This window comes from Quercus suber, unplaced genomic scaffold (genome assembly GCF_002906115.3).
Source record: "Quercus suber isolate HL8 unplaced genomic scaffold, Cork oak 2.0 scaffold_488, whole genome shotgun sequence".
In the NCBI taxonomy this organism is placed as follows: domain Eukaryota; kingdom Viridiplantae; phylum Streptophyta; class Magnoliopsida; order Fagales; family Fagaceae; genus Quercus; species Quercus suber.
Genome location: NW_027069938.1, coordinates 111,441 through 127,688, shown reverse-complemented (window position 1 = coordinate 127,688; position 16,248 = coordinate 111,441). Strand labels below are relative to the sequence as shown.

General features: G+C 30.4%; 2 protein-coding genes across 2 annotated transcripts; both read right to left on the bottom strand.

Annotated features, from left to right (window-relative positions):
* Nucleotides 1–224: 224 nt before the first annotated feature.
* LOC112035332 (stemmadenine O-acetyltransferase) lies at nucleotides 225–1,920 on the bottom strand. Its single transcript, XM_024068163.2, has one exon. The coding sequence runs from the start codon at nucleotides 1,783–1,785 to the stop codon at nucleotides 490–492; it is 1,296 nt and encodes a 431-aa protein (XP_023923931.1). The 5' UTR covers nucleotides 1,786–1,920; the 3' UTR covers nucleotides 225–489.
* Nucleotides 1,921–9,032: 7,112 nt separating this feature from the next.
* Nucleotides 9,033–10,570, bottom strand: LOC112035320 (stemmadenine O-acetyltransferase). Its single transcript, XM_024068152.2, has one exon. It carries the CDS (start codon nucleotides 10,458–10,460, stop codon nucleotides 9,171–9,173), a length of 1,290 nt encoding a protein of 429 aa, XP_023923920.1. The 5' UTR covers nucleotides 10,461–10,570; the 3' UTR covers nucleotides 9,033–9,170.
* Between the last annotated feature and the right edge of the window lie 5,678 nt (nucleotides 10,571–16,248).

The following is a 16,248-nucleotide window of genomic DNA, read 5'->3' as shown; positions in this document are numbered from 1 at the left end:
CTATAGATTTTCTCCCTTCTACGTTTTATCTATTCTGCAAAAGTAAGATTAGTTTTTATATAGTCTACTGACCTTTTGACTTTGACCCTTTTACACTTTATGTAGATATCTCTATAGAAAAATTAGATGTTGCTTGTAGAACGGAATATCCTCGTCTATAAATATAAGAAAATACTTTCACATAAATTTATTGTCTTAGACACCCAAAATATATTGAGCCGACCTTGTACAAAGTCCACACAACAAATTTTTCCGAATGTCCTAATATTTCACAATAATATAATTAACATTGATGGAATTCATGTGTCACACTTGAAATAAATTTGAAAAGATATCACACATTGACATAAATGTGAAGACTTGAGAAAAAATTTTTCACTCAAGCCAAACAAAGTTTTAAAATGAAATTCAGTAAAAAAAAAAAAAAAAAAAAAACAGACACACACACACACACAACAAACAAACAGAACTAGTACAAGCCGTTTTTGCCTAGCCGAGTACGAAGTTCTTCGGTGAAACAAAGACAAGGAGCTCGTTGTCTGTTTCGAATTTAGCCATGTCTTCCGCTTTCAGGTTAATCCATACCTCAATTCCATCTCCTGATTTTGTGTCAATAAAGGTAATTAAATTCTTGAACGTGAATTTTGCTGAGGTAACCCATGCAGGCTTGCCCCACCCAAAATCAACCTCATATAGAGGAAACCTGCACAAGCTGGTGAAGGAAAGCGTAACCAGCTCCCCTTTTACGAAGTTAGCGAGGTTCTCTTTCAAATATTTTAAGTACACATCACCTTGTTGGAGCATTTTCACAAAATCTCCATCAATTTTCTGTATCGCTTCTCTCATTGGTTTGATAATGCCGTAAAAGCCCTCTTCAGTGTCCCTGGGTGGTACTGACATAGCGAAACGGGAAATATTACCAAAGTAATCATATGAAAGAGGAGGGTCAGTCCTGGTACGTAGGTTCAGAGCTTGAACAATTTTGTAGATCATATTTGGATCTGGTTTTGATTGAGTAGAAGCCATGAAGCGGCTCCATATGAAAGCAGATAAGGCCTCAACGCGAGTCGGACGTGGGTATTCAATGCTCTTGTCATCAGAACTGTATTTTTCTCTAATGGAACCTATAGCAGATGCATCGAAGACAAACCTCTTGGTCACAATATTATCCTTTGTGATCCCAATATTCATATTTAAGCCAGATAATTCTTGTGGTGGGAATAGCGTGGCGGAATCCATTGGAGGAGTAACTATGTTGCCATGACCACGAGCAATAGCAGCCCAACTGTTGAGAAACAAGATGAAAGATAAAGCATCTGTAATTCTGTGGGACATGAGAACTCCAATCACAAGCCCACCACAGTTGAAGAAGGTGACTTGCACTGCTGCGGGTAACTCATTGACTTCGTCCAATTCAAATGGTAGAAGTTTGTTGATCTCACCAGGAATTGGATCCTCAAGAAATTCAGAAAGTTTGCAATTTGCCTTTGCTTCAACGTAGTGGACACCCTCATCGTTGCAATCTACATAACGATTGTCCTTAACTCGTCCTGCTAGCATGTAAAATCGGGTTAAGGCATCCGATAAAGATTTCTTAATCCGGTCACTTTGTTCTATATTGGTGAGATTAGTGTCGCTGTATTTCGGGTAGAAATGAACAAGAGGCATGAATACGAGAGGTTGAAGTTGATCGAGGAAGGAAAGCTGGTAGTGGTGGAGATGTGGAGGAGTTGGAAATGAGGGTTTGACAGTGTCCTGTGAGATAGCTTCGACTTCAAGCTTCATTGTTGTAGTAAAAATTATGGCTAAAGGTGATCAACAAAGTGGAAATGGTTAATCTAGTGCCGAAATGGTTGTTGGAATATGATGATGTAAAGCCACAATGGCTACCAGCCTCTATATATAGAGCCAGGCTTATTATATAAAATTCGATCTGTTTCGTTGTCATTATTCATTCAACGTATTTTCTTGTATCCATATGAACACATGCCACTAATTGGATTTATTAATGTAATTCATAGCTGGGGATGGTGAGACTTTCAATTTAATGAATATATATAATTTATCATGCTAGATTTCCGTTAGAAGCAATAAAGAAGATAAAATTGTTAATGGCGTTTGGGTCAACATATTATTGAATTCTCTGCATATTACTTGATATATATATATATATATATATTATATATATATATATATATATATATATATATTTTTTTTTTGTCATCCATATTACTTGATATTGAAGTTATTCTATGGATTAAATATATATATATATATATATTTAGGATTGGGTTCAAGTTACATCCGGTGTAACTTTAAGTAATATTACACCACCTATTATTTTTTAATAGGATGTCAGTTTTGACAAATTTACCTTGGATTACATTATCTTCATATATTCTCTATGTTTGCAAAATTTTAAGATGATCGAATAACAATAGTCATATCATCAATCAATTGTTTAAATTCAAGTTTTTGTAATTTAAAATAATGCATAAAAAATGTGTTTATAGATGAAATGATAAATAATATCCGATTAGCATAAAAATTGGCATGCATATTAAAAACATATAGAACATGTAGTCTAATGGTAAGATTTCCAAAATATGAATTCAATAATAAGTTATTAGGTAATGAAACATTACTTAAAGTTACATCAGATATAACTTGAACTCAATCCATATATATATATATATATATATGAGTTGAGTTCAAGTTACACCTAGTGTAACTTTAAGTAATGTTATACCACTCAATATTTTCTAATTGGATGTGAATATTGACAAATCTATCGTTAGATTACATTATCTTCATACATTCTTTATTCTTGCAAAATTTCAAGGTAATTAAAGATTAATAACTATGTCATTAATCAATTATTAAAATTTAAGTTTTTATAGTTTAAAATAATGCATAAAAGATGAGTTTATGGACCTAATGGTAAATAGTATCCGATTGATACGAAAATTGGCATGTATATTAAGAACATATAGAATATGTAATTCAACAGTTAGATTTTCAAAATATTAATTCAATAATAAGTTATTGGGTAGTGTAACTTTAATAGGTAAATCTAATATTAATTCTTATATATGGGTTGTTTTAATTGTATCCGTGCATATGCACAGGGCTACACACTAGTTATATATAATAATAATAATAATAATAAGTGAAGCTAAGAGAAACTCAAATTTTAATTTCAAATTAGAGTTCTAATTTTGCGCCATGTGTCCTAAATTATTTATTCTTAAGAAGTTTTATTTTTTAATTTTAGAATAAAATGTGGGACCACATTATAAATATTCATCTAAATGAGTTATGAAGTATAAAAACCAAAAAGTATATAGTAAATGAATCGTTAAAAGAAAAAAAAGTGATTCACAATAATAAATAAATAAATAACATAGACAATTTACATTTATACCTAATAATATCTTTACAAATTTTTTTTAAAGAGTTAATGAAATATTAATATGACTATCAATAATATTTAAATTATATATATAGGAATTATATTATACATTTTATTGTATATCTTTAAATGTATCTATGCATTCTCACCTACACTAAAAACTGACTAGTGTCTTTGTCTAATAGTAAAAGAGCTATTATCAGGAGCAGACGCCATAAGCTAATGAAACTCTTTAAAAAGAAGTATATCCATGCATATGCATGGAGTTACAAACTTGTATACATTAATAGGTAAATCTTAGAGAAAATCTAATTAGATTCTACAATTGAAGTCCAATTTTGCGCCATGTGTTCTAAATTATATACTTTTAGAGAATTTTATTTCTTAATTTTGGAGTCAAATGTAGGACCACATCATAAATATCTATTCAAGTGAGTTATTGTGTACAAAAACCAAAAAAATCTAAAATTAATGAACATATTTTGTTTTTAAAATTTTAAATATGGACAATTTACAGTTTTTACCTAATAATATTCTTATAGGACTTTTTAAAGAGTTTATATATATATATATATATATATAAGAATAACTATCAATATTAGACAAAACTCAGAGAAACTCTAGTTAGAATTTTATTTTACAATCCAATTTTGCACCATGTGTCCTAAATTATTTATTTTAAAAAAAAAAAAAAAAAAGTGCTTTACAATAACATAAATTTAAAATTAATAAAAAAATAATAAGTAAATAAATAGACATGGACACTTTATATTTTATACCTAATAATATTCTTATAAGACATTTTAAAGAGTTAACAAAATATAAGAATGGCTATTAATAGTATTTAAATTATATATATGTGAATTATGTTATGCATTTTATTGTATATCTTTAAGTGTATCTATACATATACATAAGATTACAAGCTAGTGTTTGTTAACAGTAATGATATTTAACTGTTGGATTACATGTTCTATAGAGTACAAAACTTTTGTCTCATTTTTTCTGCTCCACTCTATATTCAATTGAAATATTATTTGGATTTTAATTGGATTTTTTGCTTAGTTTTTTCTCAATAAGGTTTTTATTTAAATATAATTAAGTTCCATCAAAACCCTAGATCAAACGACTAAGAGGAAAAATCAGATTTGCAGTATGCACGAATCTCAATCGATTGAGTCTTCAACTGTGTTGAACTTCATTTGTCTTGTTTTACTAAATAATTCTACAATAAACAACTAGAAAAAACTAAGTCTACAAGGTTACAATTGTTCATGGTTGCCAATTTAAAAATATAGATTTTACATAGGTTGATTGAGCATAATTTTTTTGGGCTTGTATATTTTTTTTTTTAGATTTTAGATCTATGATTTTTTTTATGTCTTTTAAAAGGAGGAAATTACTAGGGTTATAAACTTTATTACCAACTGTTGATATGATTAGTGATTATTGATAAGTAAAAAATGTTATAAGTGCCAGGCCCATATGTGAACCAATAAAAATTTGTTATTTCAATAGTTTGTAAAAATATTGTAGAAATCTTTGAGGCTATAGCATTACTCTTAAAAAAAAAATCAATGATATTATTAAGGGGGCAAAGTGTAATTTGATAGAATAAAATTGCTAAAAATTAGTATCTAGGTATATACTAAAATCATATATATATTTTTTTAATTTGGGTTTGGCCATTGCCCCATATATGCCTCTATCCATGTGTGTGTGTGTGTGAGTGTGTGTGTTTGTGTATTTTTTTCATTGTACTGAAAAAAAAAAAATCCAATTAGCTTTTAAATAGACTTTCAATTAGTTTAATTTTGTACCATGTATCTCATCTAAGTTTTTTAATCTTTGTATCAAGTGAGTTAAGTCTATTAGTTTTAGACCCCTAAGACAAACAATGTTTAACCAATTTTAAGGCCAATTTTTTAATTAGATCAATTATGAAAGCCTTAGGTTAAGCAAACAAGAATAAAAATTATGCAAGCACGGAAAATTAAACAAGCCTTAGGGTTTTCTTTGAATTCATAGTAAAGTCAGTCTGAAACCCTAAATGTTTGATAGGCTGATGGGCTGAATTTTTGATGCTGCATATACGCATTTCAATCAGTAGAACTTAAGTTTCAATCAGTCGAAACCAATGAAATTTCTGTTCCTGAATCAGTAACTTTCTTGTTCTTGCACATTGACAAGTAGCACATTGGGCATTGTTTAATCATACCTATAGAGTCTATGATCTATATCTAGACAATTTTATGTTCATGTATTTGCCAACAACCCTATACACATAAAGAACCTAACAGAATTAATGTAGAAAACGAGGAGTTCAATATAAATATGTCATAAAAAATCTAATCATATATCTAACTCTATATATAAAATTAAATAAAGTGAGGGTTTGAATAATTTTACGTTTATGAGCCATTTGTTTGTGTAACTAAAAATAATTAAACGTTATAAGTCATTTATATATGTAATACTATGAATATGTACAATCCTTTGCTAACTAGGTAGAAATATATATATATATATATATATAAAATATACATGTGTGTCTGTGTGTAAACTGCTATTGTTTTTAGTTGTTTTTGTGCATATATATGAGATTATAAACTATTAACTATATTCAGGATTAATATTTTGAAAATATAATAATTATTTTTTCAACACGCGCCAAATTTCATATCAATAAGATCTTATTTACTATTAGATCAATAAACTCATATTTTATGCAAATTTTACAGTATAAAAACATAGAATTTTAACATGCTATAAATGAGATGATTATTGATTTATGATCCTTGTGAAATTTTGCAAGTATGGATGGTATAAAATGAAAATGTGATTTAATAGTAAATTTTTCAAAATTTATCTCTATTATTAAAATGATATTAAATAGTGCAATAGTAATTAAAGCTACATGATAGATGTAACTTGAACCTCTATTTTATATATATAAACACACACGCACACACAACATTAGCTTCTACTCCTAATAAGTTGACCAAAAGCCAAAGACCAATCATTTTCTTCTTTATATCTTTTGTCATACTTGCGTTTTAGATATTATGTCTAATCAACCAATTAAGTTTATGATGATTATATCAGAAATATGGGGTTCAATCTCTGCCTACATTAAAAATTGATTGGTATTTTAGCTTGATGATAAAGAGTTATCATCAAAAATGAATGCTATCGATTGAAACTCTCTAAGAAAATATATATTTAAAGTTAAAAAATATTTAATGATTAATCACTATAGCAGATACAAAAAAAGAAAAAAAAAAAAAAGAAAAGAAAAAAGAAAAAAGAAATCAACAACGTTCGTTGAATTGGGCAAAGCCCTTTCCGGCTATATATATGAGTTAATACAGCCAACAAGTTGTGACTTGTGTATGGTATACGTTCACATGTTCACATTAATTTATGTGTGACTTCTTAATATGAATTATGAATGGTACCAATAGTTTACTAAAAACAAAATGTAGTCATTGACTTTGTGAACTCCATATATAATATAACTCTTCCAGTCATGGTTCTTTTCTATTATCTCACGCAAACCAACAGCCATTATTTAAATCTCTTAATCGATAAATAAGCATGACAATATGTAGTCATCATCGCCTGGCCTGGACCCATTCTTAGGTAATTAGCTCATCAATCTAAGCTATTTCTTAAGGTTCCAAACTTTTAGTATAATGATTTGTTCTCATTACCAGCTCCGCAGTTACGAGCTCTCCTTTTTAGACCAAGTTGCACCTCAATTTTTCATGCAAATCACACAATCAAAAGCTAGTGGGATGGTTTATAAGCACAATCTTTATTTATATGTAATGCAAATGGCACGATCAATCTTTATGCTCAACCTGCTGAGCATAACAAATTCCTCCCATATGAATTATGATGTCAAATTATTCAGTAATGTCAATGTAAATGTTGAACAAGAATTTACAACATTGATTGGTTTTCATGTGAACTATAAGGCATTTAGACTTTAGAGCAAATCACATGCGGCTAGTTAAGCCATTTAGACTGCAGCAAAAGCATGCAAAGGTTCTAAATTCACAGAAACGAAAACAAAAACAAGGTGGGGATCCTGATGGAGCCAAAACTTTATCATAGGATAAAGTATGAATAATTAAAAAATTGGAGAAACTACTTTTTAAATTTTAGTGGTACTGTTAGTATGTTTTCTTCAAACCTTGATTCAAATGTCGAACTTACTTAAAAAAAGATTTCATTGGAAATGAGAGTTTGACGGTGTCCATCAGTGAGATAACTTCAAGTTCAAGCTAGCTGCCGTGTCCAGTGAGGCTTTAATTAAAATTAAAATTACATTGTCTTTGTTCATCCAATGAGTTTTCTTGTATCCAACTAGTTGGATTTATAATTACAATGCCAAAATAACGTTGTTGACTCTTTCTATTCAAACATTCTGTAATGATTAATGATCATATATAATTTATGAAGCGAGGTTGGCGTTAATTAGTAGCAATAAAGACGATGGAATTGTTAATGGCCTATGGGTCAGCGGATTATTCTATTCGCTGCAAGGACTAAGGAGTAGTACCTGAGATCGTAGTTATTCTATGGAATGATAATATTTATTAACAGAAATGACATCTGTAGGATAGGATATACACTTAGCTTGTTCATTACAATTTCTTTTTACTGACAATGATAATAATAAAGTGAAAACTAAAACTACTGAGATTAGAGTAATAAAGTGAAAGAAGCAAACAAATGATATTTGCTACAACCGAGTTGAGTCGTAATGTTGAAATTGCAAAGCCAAATAAAATTAGAGATTATTTTTATGAAATGGGTTGAACGAGTTATAATTTGAATGATTATATTGTTTTTTAATCTTTTTTGTTTTTGAATAAGCTTTTGTTTGGTCTAGTCTTTTTTTTTTTTTTTTGGATTATTTTTGTTGTTCTTTTGGCTAATTTTTATCATTGTTATTTGAAACTTTTTTTTAACAGATAAGGATTATGTTTAGGGAGCCAAAATCATTTTTGGAGTAAAGCTATGTCAAAAATTTCACAATAAATCTTATACAACAAGCTATTAATGATAAGTAAAAAAAATGATGCCAGTATTAGGCCATAATTAAAATCAATAATAGCTTGACCAAATGAGATTTATTGTAAAATTATTGTAAAAATGTTGTGGATGTAGTATTACTCTTAATTTTGTTGAACCAAAATTCTTGAAATTCTCAAGTGAGGGTGTTTAATATTTTTATTAGGATGTTTTGATCTGGCGATAAAAAGCTATCATTAGGAGCGGACGTCATATATATATTATTTTACAAGTCAAGAACACCCTCACATAAACCTGTAGGCTGTAGTCACCACTGGAGACAAGACAAATAACGCAAGAAATATGGTTTTTTTTTTTTTTTTTAAGAAAATTATTGGATACACTCAGAGTACAGTAATATGATACTCCATCCTATCATTCCACACCTTAATTACTCCTCTATTAACTACTACAAACAGACCAAATTCTAGACATAAGTTTAAATTCTGGATGCTCCAAACTTAAGTACTATTATTCAATGTATACATGTGTGTTCTCCTACAAGAGTAGAGGTAGAAGTTGTAGGTAAGGTGAGAAATTATTGAAATTTAAGATGGGTGTCAAACTTGAGATAAATGTGAGAACAAGAGAAACATTTATTTTTACACTTTGAAACTGAAATTCAATGAGGAAAACAAATAACAGAAAAGAAAAGAACAGTAGATGCCGTTTTTGCCTAGACGAGATTCAATCGAGAAACATAGGCAAGGAGCTCCTCATCGGTTTCTAATTTAGCCATATCTTCCTCTTTCAAGTTTAACCATGCCTCTATTCCATCCCCCGATTTAGTGTCAATGAAACTAACTAAATTCTTGTACGTTAATTTAGATGAGCTAACCCATGCAGGTTTCCCCCACCCAAAATCAACCTCATATAGAGGAAACTTGCACAAGCTGGTGAAGGCAAGCGTAAGCAGCTCCCCTTTTAGGAAGATAGAGGAGTTCTCTTTGACATATTTTAAGTATAAATCACCTTGTTGGAGCATTTTAACAAAATTCCCATCGATTTTCTTAATCGCTTCTCTTATTGGTTTAATAATGCCATGAAAGCCCTCCTCGATGTCTCTGGATGGTACTGACATAGCAATCCGGCAAATATTACCAAAGTAATCATATGGAAGAGGCGGGTCTGTCTTAGTTCGCAAGTTCACAGCATGAATAATACTGTAGATCTTATTTGGGTCTGCTTTTGGTTGAGTAGCAGCCATGAAGCGGCTCCATATGAAAGCGGATAAGGCCTCAACGCGTGTCGGACGTGGATATTCAATGCTCTTGTCGTCAGAACTGTATTTGCCTCTAATTTCTGTTATAGCCGATGCATCAAAGACAAACCTTTTTGTCACAATTTTATCCTTTGTGATCCCAATATTCGGATTGAAGCCAGATAAATCTTGTGGTGGGAATAGCTTGGCAGAATCCATTGGAGGACTCACTATGTTGCCATCACCACGAGCAATAGCAGACCAACTCTTGAGAAACAAGATGAAAGATAAGGCATCCATAATTCTGTGGGACATGAGTATACCAATCGCAAGACCACCACAGTTGAAAAAGGTGACTTGGATTGCTGTGGGTAGCTCATTGACCTCGTCCAATTCAAATGGCAGAAACTTATTGAGCTCACAAGGGGTTGGACTCAGAAGAAATTCGGAAAGACTGCACTTAACCTTGGCTTCCACGTAGTGGACGCCCTCATCGTTGCAATCTATACAAAGATTGTCCTTAACCCGTCCCGCTAGCATGTGGAATCGGGTTAAAGCATCTGCTAAGGATTTCTTAATCCTGTCACTTTGTTCTACATTGCTGAGATTAGCTTCACTGTAATTTGGGTAGTAGAAAACCAGGGGCATGAAAACTAGAGGTTGAAGTTGATCGAGGAAGGAAAGCTGGTAGTGGTGGAGATGTTGAGGGGTTGGAGATGAAGGTTTGACAGTGTCCTCCGAGATAACTTGGACTTCAAGCTTCATTGTTTACAGCTCAAAGAGATCAACGAGGTTTAGTGGTTAATCTAGAACTGAAAATGGCTGTGAGCTTATGAAGAATGAATGGAAAACCAGAGTGGCTAGCAGAGTTATATAGAGTGCGGTTGCTAAGACATGAAAGAATTAATTGCTACAAAATTCTGTTGCGCTGGATGAACAGAGGCATGAGAGCACGTAATTGGTGCAAGTTTTTCCATTTCACTTAGCTAATCCCAAGGCATGTAGAATGAGGACCTCTTCTTACAAAAATTGTGGGTCCTACTGTAAATTTAATTAATGAGAGACTCACTATTATATAAGATGAGAAAATATACATTTATAGTAATTTGAAAATATTTTATAATTAATTGTAGAACACTTAAGTTTTTTGGTATAATTAAACCGCAGCTGGCAGAATTAATGATCTATTTTATAAAAAAGTCAAATTAATAATTTAGCGTTCATAGATTAAGTCGGTCTATGAGGTTTTTAAGTAATTCTATTTTATCCAAGATTTTTAAGAGACGTTTACGTGTTACAGGCTGTAACTTCGTTGTCTAAAACAATTATTTAAGCCATTAAAGACTTCAAATGGTAGGAAGACTGAGAAAAAGTATAGCATCTATAAACTTCAAAGTAAAACAAAAACCACTATTTTCTGGTTGACGACAGGCAAGAAATGCCTGTTAACTCCTTTTCATGTACCAGTGCAATTGTGCAAAAGGGTACAAGGCTTTACAACAATTCGGCACTAACGAATATGATATGTTCGGGTTTGTTCATTTGTTTTGTTTTGTTTTTTTTTTTTTTTTAATTTTTAATTTTGTTTTCATTTTATTTTTCTGTTTATAATTTCAGTTTTTTGCATAAATAATAAATGTGTAAGCGTGGAACCAAATGCTACATGAGCAAAGACTTCATTTTGTGTTGCACTAGATTGACTTAAGATTGGACACATGGTAAATTTTAGAAATTTACCATTACCCTTGTCATGTTCAATACATTAGAGCACTGGAATTAAGCCAAACCAGGTTACACAAAAATAGTAATATGACCATATCCTATTACTCATACAAAGAAAAAAGAAATTTGACATTGGGCTTTACATAATGCAACGATATATCTCTATAGATCAATGATCTCATAAAATCATCCTCACACAACATGTAGAATCTACTCATGTTACAAGCAAGAAGTTTCAAGAAGCTATCTCATAAGATACTTTTTAGTAGGGCTATATTTTATTAGATTGTTGAATTCCACTAATCATATTCATTGCCATTTGTAAAGGCTAAGTAATAAAATTTATTGAATTTCTAGCATTTTCCGATTTGAAATAGTTCTTGTGATTGGTGATATCTGTCACGCCCCAAACCCCAAAGGGTCCAAAGTATGAGAAAGACATTTCAAAAGCACCTGTAGATTTTTCCTTTTTGATAATTCAATCCAAATAAATCATATCAAGTACCAATATCAAAAATTATTATAATAATTCCATTAAATATACTCCTAAAGTAAGTCAGAGCTCTATACAATAATTACAAGGACCATATTGGCCACAAAAGAATGGAGGTTTGAATAAATATAATTACATATCATTAACTTGTTTCATCAGTGAGAATAAAGTCATAACCACTATAATATTCAAAAAAATGAGTCAAGTCTATTCTATGATGTACATCATCTAAATATCTCCATTACAAAAGTTCAGCTTCCACCAGTAGTTAGTCTAACTATTGCTAGCCTCCAAAAAGCTATCTCAAAATGATTGTTGCCTACTCTAAAAAGTTTGTAAAATAATGGAATGAGACGGAGTCTAGTAAATAGTATAATTAATGGGGTGAGGGAAATGCAAGTTTCATAATGATAAACAGTTTACAAATCATGTTTTAATTTGGGAAATTTCTAACTGAATGCTGTAAGAGTATTTCCAATTATAATATGACAAGAATGATTAAAAAAGTATAACACAATTTTTTTTTTTTAAATATCTCAATGTGGAACTACATACTCTATACTGTGAACAATAATAACACATTTCAAAAACTAGAAAATCCAACCCAAGGTCACATGACAATTGCCGACACAAAGTCGGAACTAATCTGCCAACACAAAGCTAGAACTCATCGCCGACACAAAGCCAGAACTAATAACCATCACAAAGATGAGTGCTAAGATACCAATGTCACACAGACTATAGTATCTAGTTGGGTAATCACATGTCATAGCTCTAGGGTAAAAACATAAAGATCTCATAGTTTACATAAAATCAAAACATAGTTTAATTTCAAGTAATTTCACAAAAACCTTTGAAATACCCAATATATTCACAAGGTTCTCAAAGCCTTCAAACTCGTTTCTTGTGAAGAAGATTTTGTATCAATTTTTCCAAATATCACAAGTCAAGATAAAGCATCTTCAAATCTTTCAAATAATACAATAAATCAATAAAATCTATTTTCAAGAATTAAATCAAAGATGCTAATTTTTTCCGTGCCAAATCATGCATTTCCCTATATGCATTACCAAATATGATGCATTTTTCATAAATAGTCATATGATAAGGTCACAACACAATACTTTTTAAGAAAACATAATCGCACAAATAATTTTAGAAAATGTGTTTGACCAAAAAAAAATATATATATATATATATAATAATATATATATAATAATAAAATAACATTTTTAGAAAATGTGTTTGACCAAAAAAAAAAATATATATATATATATAATAATATATATATAATAATAAAATAACATTTATGCAACATGGTTATTTTCCAAAAAAAATCTCATTAAAAAGCTACTTACCTTGCAACTCACAAAAGCATAATTCTCCAAGCTCCAAAGGAGATTAACTAGAACCTAAACAATATCAAGCAAACCTATCACAATAAGCATAACACTTGAAATTGTATCTAGCTACAAAAGGAATTGCCAAGCAAGCACTTGATTAGGCAAGCCTAATATTTAACCTCGCAAAGAATATATTCTACTTCCAAATTTTCTCAACAAATTAATTTACAAGGAATAAACCCCAATTTATAGACTTAAATCATGTCATTCAAAGCCTTCCCCTTTATCATAAGAGATCCTATTCATAAGAGATCCTATTTTTAAGACCCATGAAACAACAACATATATAACAATATCCACCATTACAAACCCCAAATGTAAATCCTCCTCTAGTTCCAAATAATCAATAAAAATTATATTCACCATTTATTCCACATTAAAAAAAAAAAAACAAAAAACAAAAACAAAAAAAAAACCCCAAATCTTCACCACTTAGATAGTCACCATTGTAAAAACTATAAACTCACTAATCAAATAATTTCACCAACACAAAACTCATACATATAAACACATGAATATCACTTCCAAAGTTGATAAATCACATGGTTATCATTATCAAAACTTAGATAAAGAAAGCACCTAGCAAAAGCATATAAACCCACTAAAAAGATTAAAAAATTTTACCTTAAATAATAGAGATGAGTAAGCCTTAGCTTTTTCCTATAGAGTTTTCCAGTAAACCTTGCCGAAAAAATGATGGTGGAGGTGGTGGCAAAGTGTGTGTACCAGTGGGAGAGTGAGGGACTATAAAAGAGGAGTGTTGTATGAAAAGGAAATAAAAGAGAGCAAAGTGAGAGGTATAGAGATGGCCAGCCAAAGTGTGAGGGAGATATTTTGTAAGGATACATGGTGGGTAACAAATGGGTAGGTGGGGCACGTGTGACTCCATAAAGTCTGATCTTTTTTATATATATATATATATATATATAATGGGCTAGGGTGTTACAATATCTATTTGTAAGGCCTATGTATTTGAATTTGTATTTTCTCTAGAATTACACAATTTTTTAAGTCTTCCTAAAAGTGAAGGAGTATATACAATACAATTTTTTTTTAAATCTCAAAAAAAAAAAAAATTTAAATCACTTGTTGCCCCCAAATTTGGAGAGGTCATTCTCTAGTGGAGGAGAAATTATAAGGTCCTCATGAAGGATAAGTGATGCGGTGCATCATTCCATTAAAAGATTTCCACCTGTTTAAAATTGTTAAGTTAGGAAAAAAATTTAAACATGATTTAATTACTGACTCAACAATTTTAAATAAGTGGAAGTCTTTTATTAGAATTGTGGATAAGTGATGTGGTCCACCAGATAACTGTATAATTTCTCCTAGTAGAGGGCCCAATGCCATGGCCTAAGTGGCCTTGGCCTAGGTCCAAACCTAGTGTACACACACACACACAAAAGTGAAAGAATATATACAACATAATTTTTTTTAAATCTCAAAAAAAATATATTTAAAAAAAAAAAATCACTTGTTGCCCCCAAATTTGGGGCGTCATTCTCTAGTAGGGGATCAAGGGGCCATGGCCTAAGTGGCCTCGGCCTAGGGCCAAACCTAGTATATATTTATGTATATATATAAAAGTCATTTGACTTTTTGTTAATTTCTCCTCATTGTTTTACATAGACTTACTTTTGAATGCCTAAATTTTCCATATCTTTAATATATAGTCTTTAATTGATTTGTAAATATAATAAGGATTTTATATAAAACGTCCTATATTTACATTATTTGTTAAAATCTTGTCATATCATTTTTTATTAAATAGTAGAATAGATATAATTTTGTTACCAAAATTTACATAATTATCAAATTCCTTATTAAGGAAAAATAAAATGGAGAGAAGAATATTATTTGTTAAAGTTTTCACAAATTACTAACTATTAATATATAAAATAAAATAAAAAAGTTGTAAATTTTCTTTTATTTCTTTTAATGTTGTCACTTAAGTTTTTAAAAATTCACTTTCTTTCATGTAATCATTATAATCTTTTTTCTAATTGAGTTTAGAATTAAAGATTTGATATAACATCTTATATATTTACTCTCCATTAGAATATTTCTACATCATAATTTTTTTTTAAGTAATAGAATAAATAGCTTAGATAACCGATAGAAACCACATTTTGCAACTCTTAGTTTTATTTTCTGTCACTTTTTTTTTTTTTTTTTGGTATTGTTAATACCATATTTTGCTTGACCTCAATTAACATGCCAAAATATCAGTTTAAGCCATGAAAAATGTATTTTTATCCTGATCAGATGTTGGATAAATCATTTTAACAAACTGAGAGTTCAAAATCCCCAAATTTGTCAAGTTTTGCTATGTTTTGAAGGGAATTTACATGAAATTCTCAAATCTGTGAGATGCAAATATATAGAAAAATATGCACTAAAGAAAACAATCACATAAAACAATATTTACGTGGTTTGGCAATTTGCCTACGTCCACAAAGTTGCAGGTATTTCAATGTTCTCAGGGAAAAATACAATGTGCAGTAGTGGGGTGGGGTGTGGGGGGCATTCTTGATTGATTGGTTACTAAACTTGACAATATTTCTTGTGATTTTATTGGTACGTAGTCTGCTTCATTACCCCACAATCCCTCATTTAGGAATTTCTTGGCTTCATTACCCCACAATCCCTCATTTAGGAATTTCTTGGTAAACCTGGGAGCGTTTTGTGTGTACTACCATTTTCGTGTTTGGACTTATTGCATCAATTTTTTCTATCAATTTACACCAAGTTCTCTTTTTTCCTTCTTTCCTTTTGTCGAAACTTTTTATTAAATGGTTCATACTGGATTTGGTTGTGCAGGAAATAATTAATAAATTGGATGCGAAATTTTTTAAGTTCTAAAATATGATTATGCGGTGAAGAACTTTATTAGGCTGTGACCACAGCCTTGGCAGAAATATGAGTACAACCCAAG

Coding starts and splice junctions, on each gene's coding strand:
- LOC112035332 (XM_024068163.2), bottom strand. CDS start 1,785: ATGAAGCTTGAAGTCGAAGCTATCTCACAGGACACTGTCAAACCCTCA.
- LOC112035320 (XM_024068152.2), bottom strand. CDS start 10,460: ATGAAGCTTGAAGTCCAAGTTATCTCGGAGGACACTGTCAAACCTTCA.